Source organism: Poecilia formosa, unplaced genomic scaffold (assembly GCF_000485575.1).
Source record: "Poecilia formosa unplaced genomic scaffold, Poecilia_formosa-5.1.2 Scaffold361, whole genome shotgun sequence".
Lineage (NCBI taxonomy): Eukaryota > Metazoa > Chordata > Actinopteri > Cyprinodontiformes > Poeciliidae > Poecilia > Poecilia formosa.
In genome coordinates this window covers 42,075-50,787 of record NW_006800300.1, presented here as the reverse complement: position 1 = coordinate 50,787, position 8,713 = coordinate 42,075, and the positions used below count along the sequence as shown (strand labels likewise).

Below are 8,713 nucleotides of genomic sequence, written 5' to 3'. Positions count from 1 at the left end.
ATACATTTTACCTACATATTAAAACTTTCGCTGTCCTAACATGAGACAGATAATCTCTAAAAAAATAATCGATCTCCTCCCTGATCTGCATAATCACTCCGCTCAGTCAGAAACAGCCAATCAGAGCTAGCAGTAATCAGCTAGCCGCCATGCTATCAGGAAGTTTTCATTCAGTAACGGATTGTTTATTGTAATGGATCCTGTTTTTGCCTTTGAATGTTAAGTTTTATACTTGAATTTTTTGGCAATGTTGAGGTTTTATTTGAGCTCTTTGCGTTATTTAGCCTCTTCAGAGCCTTCATATGTTTTCAGTCTGTTAAAGATAGTTTTATCAATAGCAGTACAATTTGCACAATGCCTGTTTTGTTTAGTTTTCTTCTTGGAAAAAGTTAATAAAAACAAGTTTTTGTCTAAATTAAGGTGAATTCATGGTTCCTTTTTCCACATAATGTAACCGGTAGGGTTTATGATAAAAAAAAATAATAATAATTATGTGATCAGTATCGGTGATCGGCCCTCATGGGAGATCGGCATCAGCAGGAAAAAACCTGATCGGCACATCTCTAATGTGTACATATTTTCTTTCTAAGGATTTTTTAAAATACCAAGTGCTTTTAATTTTTTGTCTTCCAATTGTTTCCAAGTGTTTTCTATTTTTTCCATTAAAGTTTTTATTTCCTGTAAGAATGTGTTAATAGGATGTGTTTTTTAGTTTTAATGTCTTATGTGTGCATACTAAGCTGGAAGTTGCCAAACAATTTCACTGTAGTTTCATAATAATAAAGATGCCTGTAGCTCATAATGATTGTCTGTTCTGTGTTAAGAGCTGCTGGAGGAAGGCAGAGAGGTGGTTGGCGCCTATGAGGGGGAGTCAGGATGGACGTTGGTGAGGTGGAGATCCCAAGTTCCCCCAGCCAGGAGCTCAAAGACGTCAGGTCTAAGCTACAGGAGAGACGTTCAGCCTGTCCTGAACGCAGCATAATGTTGGATCATGTTTGGACAAAAAAACACTGCCAGATGGTCCAGAAATGGACAAGCATTTATGTCTTATTTTGTGTGCAAACAGTAAAAAAAATAAAATGAAATGAAGAAAAAAAAATTCTGTGCCTCTTTTATGTTCCTCATATATGAGCATGTTGCATATAAGCAATATCAAATGAATATATTTTAATACAGCATTTATTTTTTATATAGATTTTTTAAATGCAGCATTAAAATTATTGATTGGGGCAGGGTTTATTTATAAAGTTATAAGTGCTGTCCAATGGGCACACATCAACCAACCAATCACATGTCAATGATGAACTGTGATGTCATTGTTTTTCATCCAATGACTGAGAATCCACGTGGGTCTGCTGAAGCGCCTTTGCATATGTTCGTATGCCAAGTAGAGTCGTTAACACCTCCACTCCCCGCTAATGGGACTCCGCAATCGACAGTTCTTGACTCCCATGAGCTGCCCTGCTAACTGTCGTTAGCTGTCGCTCACGAGCTGTGTTGGCGTCAGTCAAAATTGCCACTTTTCGTGCAGTGTCAGCTGTTGGATTCAAGTGTGTTGGACCACGGAGATAGCTAATAGTTGCAGGACACCGGCCCTCCAGGACCAGGACTGCCCATCCCTGCTCTAAACTTTCATCTCGAACGAGAAGACTGATCAGAGATGCAGCCAAGAGGCCCATGATCACTCTGAACTGCAGAGATCTACAGCTGAGGTGGGAGAGTCTGTCCATAGGACAACAATCAGTCGTACACTGCACTATTCTGGCCTTTATGGAAGAGTGGCAAGAAGAAAGCCATTTTTCAAAGATATCCATAAAAGTCTGGTTTAATGTTTGCCACAAGCCGCCCGGGAGACACACCAAACATGTGGAAGAAAGAGCTCTGGTCAGATATGTTTGGCGTAAAAGCAACACAGCTCATCAGCCTGAACCCACCATCCCCACTGTCAAACATGGTGGTGACGGCATCATGGTTTGGGCTGCTTTTCTTCAACAGGGACAGGGAAGATGGTTAAAACTGATGGGAAGATGGATGGAGCCGAATACTGAATCATTCTGGAAGAAAACCTGTTGGAGTCTGTAAAGACCTGAGACTGGGACGGAGGTTTACCTTCCAACAAGACAAGGATCCCAAACATAGAGCAAAACCTACAATGGAATGGTTCACAAATAAACGTATATAGGTGTGAAAATGGCCTAGTCAAAGTCCAGACCTGAATCTGTGGAAAGAGCTGAAAACTGCTGTTCACTAGCGCTCTCCATCCCACCTCATTGAGCTCCAGCTGTTTTAAGGAAGAATGGGCAAAACTGATAGAGACAAAAACAAGCGACTTGCAGCTGTAATCGCAGCACAAGGTGGCGCTACAGAGTACTAATGCAAGGGTGCCGAATAATATTGCACGCCCCACTTTGCAGTTTTTTTTTATTTGTTAAAAAAGTTTAAAATATCCAATAAATTTTAGTCCACCTCATGATTGTGTCCCACTTGTTGATTCTTCACAAAATAATACAAATTTTAGATCTTTATGTTTGAAGCCTGAAAAGCAGCAAAAGGGTGAAAAGTTCAAGGGGGCCGAATCTTTCACAAGGCTCTGTCCCAAGTTCGACTCCTCTTCCTTGGTTGCATGTCTTCCTCCACCCACCTTCTTTCCACCTGTTGGATTTCTTTCAAAATAAATGCCACCACAGGCAAAAAAAAGTGAAGTTCATGCTATGTTAGGACGGGATACAAGATGTGTCCAAGTGCAGCAGCTTCTCGAGCTCCCCAGATTAAGCCCCATTTTAAAAGGATCCACAACTAGTTGAACATGTTGGCCTAAATGTTGCAATTTTCCTATTACTTAAAAATTGCTATTTTTGATACATCACAACTCATAATTACTTCAAAAATGTACATCTTTTGTTAAATATTTCACCTATGGAGGGCGCCATTTTTTCACCGCTGGGTTGATGACGCATAGTGGTCCATTCAGTACCGGAGTCTACAGAGTAACACAGGAAAGCTACCTTTACCCCAGTAGTTGTTTATCATACTGCGTTTGACTGGTGTCATTTTAGATAATGCCACACTGTGTCACTATCAGCTGTGATAAAAAATAAAAATTGAGACAGAATCTGAATAATTTCCCACATGAAAGAAAGAAGAGCGCAGTGTGAGAGCCGGGCAACGAAGGACCTGATCTGGACCCTGGACATTTCTCCACAACACTTTGAGCCATTTATACCATGCTCTTTGAGATGCTCACAGGAGCTATACTGTCTAGGGCACTGACATCACCGATCGACCAGGTCCATGGAGGTCCGGTGTCGGTGGTAATTAAGTCCAGTGTGGCTGTTACCACTACACTGAACTCTAAGCAGCAGAGCTGATGCCGAACCAGAGACAGCGCTACAGGAACTGGGAGAAACGTTAAAGACAAGCAGCGCTAATGGAGCTATTACTGCTAGAAATGCTAATGGAGCTATTCACCGGTACTGTAAAACCATTATGACATTGAATGAAGTTCATACTCTGTTACCTAACTGCGCACTGAGCTACAGAAGTTCTTACAGATCTTGTGCGAAATTCTGTTCCCCGGTGAAAATCTGCCCCCTGTGTCGGGAGCGCACATTGCAGCCAGAAAGGTGGATCCGGCGGATCTGACCATTTTCACGGCGCTTCTGATTGATTTCTCGGTAAAAACTGCTCATGTCAAGGTTGTAACTTTCAGTTTAATCGGCAGCTATCAAAATAAAAATACATACATAAATAAACGAGGTCCTGTGTGGAGGTCTTTTTACGCTGTTTTGTGTTATTTTAAACGCGAAGTGAATCGATCTTTTTTTTCAGCTTTTGTCTCGTAAGCCTGACAAATAAAAGTCAGTCAACAAACACAGGTTCCCAACACGAAGTGTGAATTTATAATTTTTCATTTCTGATAAAGGAGGAGGGAAGCTGGCTGATAGCAGGGCACAAAAATAAAGACTTCCTGAAAAGATCAGAGTGTAAACTTTTTGGTCAATCCCGTTCTAATGTAAAATATGACAGATTACTGGATTAAGGAAATGGCTAGTATGCTATCACACATAATAATTTTGAGAATTTGGAAACAGTTGCTTTTTATTTCCCAAAGTTATGGGGGGAGGAGAAGAGAGAATGGATATTTCACCAGCCTGAAATAATCTGTTCCCCCTCTAAAAATTGGAAACAAATTAATTTACCAGAAAGTCTTTTACTGTGACTTGCTGGAAAAAAACTTAGTATGCACACATAAGACATTAAAACTAAAAAACACATCCTATTAACACATTCTTACAGGAAATAAAAACTTTAATGGAAAAAATAGAAAACACTTGGAAACAATTGGAAGACAAAAAATTAAAAGCACTTGGTATTTTAAAAAATCCTTAGAAAGAAAATATGTACACATTAGAGATGTGCCGATCAGGTTTTTTCCTGCTGATGCCGATCTCCCATGAGGGCCGATCACCGATACTGATCACATAATTATTATTATTTTTTTTTATCATAAACCCTACCGGTTACATTATGTGGAAAAAGGAACCATGAATTCACCTTAATTTAGACAAAAACTTGTTTTTGTCTAAACAAGTTTTTGTTTAAACAAAAACAAGTTTAGACAAAACTTGCCTAAATGCCTAAACAAAACAGGCATTGTGCAAATTGTACTGCTATTGATAAAACTATCTTTAACAGACTGAGAACATATGAAGGCTCTGAAGAGGCTAAATAATGCAAAGAGCCAAAATAAAACCTCTCAATATTGCCAAGAAGTTTAAGTATAAAACTTAACATTCAAAGGTAAAAACAGGATCCATTACAATAAACAATCCAGAGTTACTGAATGAAAACTTCCTGTTAGCATGGCGGCTAGCTGATTAGCATGGCGGCTAGCTGGTTACTGCTAGCTCTGATTGGAGCAGCCAGTGCGGGTCTATTCTTATTTTATGTCTATGGTTGGAATCGGCCTTTAGTCATTTCCCGGATCGCAAGTTGCAATGGGAAACCAACTTCAGCTTCGTTCTTATGTGAGCTGTGGTGATTGTCGTTAATAATTCAGAAATGAATAGTAGAGAACGTTCTCTCTACATGTTAATAACTTTAACTTGTTTCCAGCTGAATCTCACCTGCAGCAGAGACAAACTGCATGAAGACCACAGACAGCAGCAGCAGAGACGCAGTCAGAGAAGAATCCATTTCCTGGTTGTTTCGGTCTCTCCGTCCGAAACTTAGATTCATGCGAAGTTTCTACGTGGAAAAGATTTTGTAGGAACACTAAGGTTTGGTGTTTAGAACAAGACAGGCTGTTAGAAGTACGGAAAAACTTTGATAAATGAAATAACCTCAGAAAACGAAAACTCAGCGCGCTGCGACAGAATCCTGCAAAGGCAGAAGAAGGGTGGGGTTCTTCTTCTTCTTCTTCTTTTCCATAATGGCGGATCGCAAGCCACTTAAAGGTGCATACCGCCACCTACTGCACATGTGTGTAACATTACTTGTTAAGCAACATGCATTTTTTTAAATTTATTATAAAGATAAAAATAAATGCTTTCATTAATCTATAAATATCCACTATGTTCCCTTCGGTTCCCAGTATTCCTTTGAATCCATTTCTGTCCTTATTCTTCTCAATCTCTCCCTTTCAGGCTCATATATTCTACAATTCATCAATGCATGTGCTACATTTTCTCTCTCCACATCCTTCACATTTATTATTTTTCCTTCCAGTTAGACATGTCATTTAAATAGGTATCACCAACTCTTAACCTCTTCATTATTATATCTTAATTTGTTTCTCTCACTAGTATTACCAACACTGACTTTTTTATTTCATATAAACTCCTTCCTTTGTCTTCATTCCACCTATTTCTTTACGCTTTGTGGCACCACAAGGGTATGAATTTTGATACTCGGCACCTCAAAGCAGGGCAACCAGAAGGTGTCAATAACGCTACTTTGGGAATTGCACCCAAGGAAATAGATCACCAGTAAGGCACTTAAGGTTCATCACCAATGAGAACAAGACTTTATTCCACAAAAAATGCACTGTATTGTTCCATATTTTAAAAGACAATTAAAATTTAAGGAACCACAATGGGAAGGGAAGTGAACTGCACTGAGGCTACCAGCAGGGGGAGGCAGTCCAAATGTGGGGAACTGGTTACTAAAGCAAATTAATAAATCCAAATAAATCACCCCAAACACTTGTGAACAGACTCTCGATCGTGAAGAAATCCTAACACCGGTCACTCGCACAGCACACAGGTCCAGTCCCTCTGGAGGCCCCCCACCGCCTTCAGCTCTCAGCCTGGAGACAAAAGGGTGGGGTTAAACAAAGCAAAATACAAAAAAAAAAAGAGACAAACACTACAATTCAGACATGGAAATGAGGTTACCCCCAACCTCAGACATAACCAGTAATTAAAAATCAATACTTTAATTGAGTAATCTAAAATAATCTAAATAATAATAAATAATCTAAAGTAATCTAAAAGAACCCAAAGCTGCTACCCTCACGGAACCATACAATGATCCAAAATACACAAATTTAAACAAAAGCACAAAACTAAGAAACCAAACTGAAAATTTAGGAAACAAAGCAGAAAATAAAAGAAACAAAACAAAAAATAAAACAAAGCAGCAGGGTCTCCAGTGAGACTTAAGTTACAGATTAGTAAGCAATTTTAGAAAATGGTATAAGGTAGAGGAATCCGTTGTCTACCAGATCTGGATAACTCCACCCCGACCAGAGAGCCCCGTCTGGCCCAACAGTTGGAGGATCAGCTTACCAGTACTTTCCATATATAAGTAGTTGTAGTTTCTGTCCCATTGAACTCCATGAGTGCGATAGAACAATACATACTCGTTTTATGTTGCTTAAGCTGAACTGGGGAGGATAAATTACAGCCACACCCCAGTGCCAAGCAGGAGACTTCAGGCAGTTTCTAAATTTAAACAATTTGATTTAACCAACTGAAATTGCAGAGGAGAAAATTACTTACTGGTGTTACAGACACAGCACAGGACTTCCAGAGCTCCGATCGCTCTGCTGCTACATTTAACGATTCCAACGCTGAAGTGTTATGTCCTCCAACGTGCATAGGATCACTTATCTTAAGTTAAGTCAAGTATCAGACTCAGACACTGCTGATAATGCAGTGTCTGCTATAAAGGTAACATGATTTCAGTGTGTTCCTAAACTCTTTAAACGTGCCATTTTTGGGTAATCTAAATGTCTCCATGAATATATTTTTCTTTAATTATTGTTGAAGGTGCTCTACAAAAGATTCTGCAAGATTGGAGCTATTTTTCTTTATTTATCGATTTGAATTTTGTTACTTTATTCTTAAATTTCTGTTTTTGTATTATTTACAGTTTATTTGTAGGTTAATTATTGTTGACTTTAATCATTTTTTGTTTTATTATTTTTTGTTTTATTTATTTTCTAAGTTTAAACAGGAAGTAATGTGGGCCAGTCCACTTTCTATGAGTGCAGGGGCCTGGTGAAGGACCAGCTGGCATTTGGGTTTGGGGCCGATGGTTTTAACCAGAGCAAGAGAGGCAGCATGAGAACAGAGGGAAGTTTGATCTCTGTAATTGTTTTCAAAAAAGAGGAAAATAAATAATCAAGAAACAATCAACAAGTTTGGACATTGAACCTTCTTTTGCCTGCATTGAGAAACTTGACCCCAGTGCCTTAACCTGTCTGTCACGAGAGGACCCAAATTGGTCCTCTCGTGACATCCAATAAAAGTTCCTTGGTGGAACTAAAATAATCTAAATAATAATAATAATAAATAATCTAAAGTAATCTAAAAGTGTGGAACAACACTTTTAGATTCTGTGGAACAACAGAAACCCTCAAATGATGCCATAAGAAGACAAGTGGTGAACCTACTGATGGCTCACGGGATTGATAAAAATAGGTAAGTGTGTTTTTGCACTTCTAAATCTATTTTTAAAAAGTCCCAATTTTTTCACTAAAATGAAATCTCCTGTTAGGCACCTTCCTGCTAAATGAATCAGAGAGGAGTACCTGAGGATGGTGACATCTCCTTCCAAAACCACCTGAAGTCTCCAGGAATCAGTGTGTGGGATGCAGTCGAGAGACTTGCTGTCTTTTATAAGGTAATTGAAATAAAAGTATGTGTAGTAATTTATCACTTTGCTTTTATAGACATTACCTTCAACAGGTGATTAAATGGCAGCTTTGAGTATGTCTGGGAAAACATTCATTTATTTTATTGGTTTTTATGAATCCTTAAAGTTTTATAATGGTTGTGGCCATATGTCTGGTTTCTTATGTTTGGTGTATGCATTCTTTCATTTTAGTCATGCTGAAGTTCAGAGGAACATCTCCGGGACCAACGGGGTCTGCAGCCATACCTCCTTGTTGTTTGGTGTCAGCAGAGCAAGACTGACATCCTCTACTCCAGTGGTTCCCAAACATTTTCTGCCCCCCCCACCCCCATGGATACAAATGGCTGCGATATATTTTTAGTTAACAATCACTTTTTCCTTTGTTACCTTTGTTCATTTTTATGCTTTCAGGGTTTTTTTTTATAGTTAAAGATATCTTGTGAAAATCAAAGATCTAAAATTTTATAAACCTTTTGATATTCAAAACTCATATGGAATGCTAATGAAAGTTTAACTGTACAACAGTTTAAAATGTTGGAAACACAGCTGCAAAAATAAAACAATTGTTTAAAAT

General features: G+C 38.7%; 1 protein-coding gene and 1 long non-coding RNA gene across 2 annotated transcripts in view; one reads left to right on the top strand and one right to left on the bottom strand.

Moving 5' to 3' along the window:
- The window catches only part of LOC103153751 (programmed cell death 1 ligand 1-like), a 15,513-nt gene extending 10,070 nt beyond the window's left edge, over positions 1-5,443 (bottom strand). Inside the window, exons 1-2 of the mRNA XM_007574775.2 lie at positions 5,343-5,443; positions 5,127-5,247 (exon numbers count right to left, since the gene is read on the bottom strand). Coding sequence (XP_007574837.1) covers positions 5,127-5,238 — 112 coding nt within the window. The 5' untranslated portion in view covers positions 5,239-5,247; positions 5,343-5,443. The remainder of the gene's footprint in view (positions 1-5,126; positions 5,248-5,342) is intronic.
- A 2,414-nt stretch (positions 5,444-7,857) lies between these two features.
- LOC107833314 (uncharacterized) lies at positions 7,858-8,406 on the top strand. Its single transcript, XR_001659038.1, has 3 exons — positions 7,858-7,925; positions 8,002-8,127; positions 8,332-8,406. It is a non-coding gene; the product is annotated as an uncharacterized LOC107833314 (long non-coding RNA).
- The last annotated feature ends 307 nt before the right edge of the window (positions 8,407-8,713 follow it).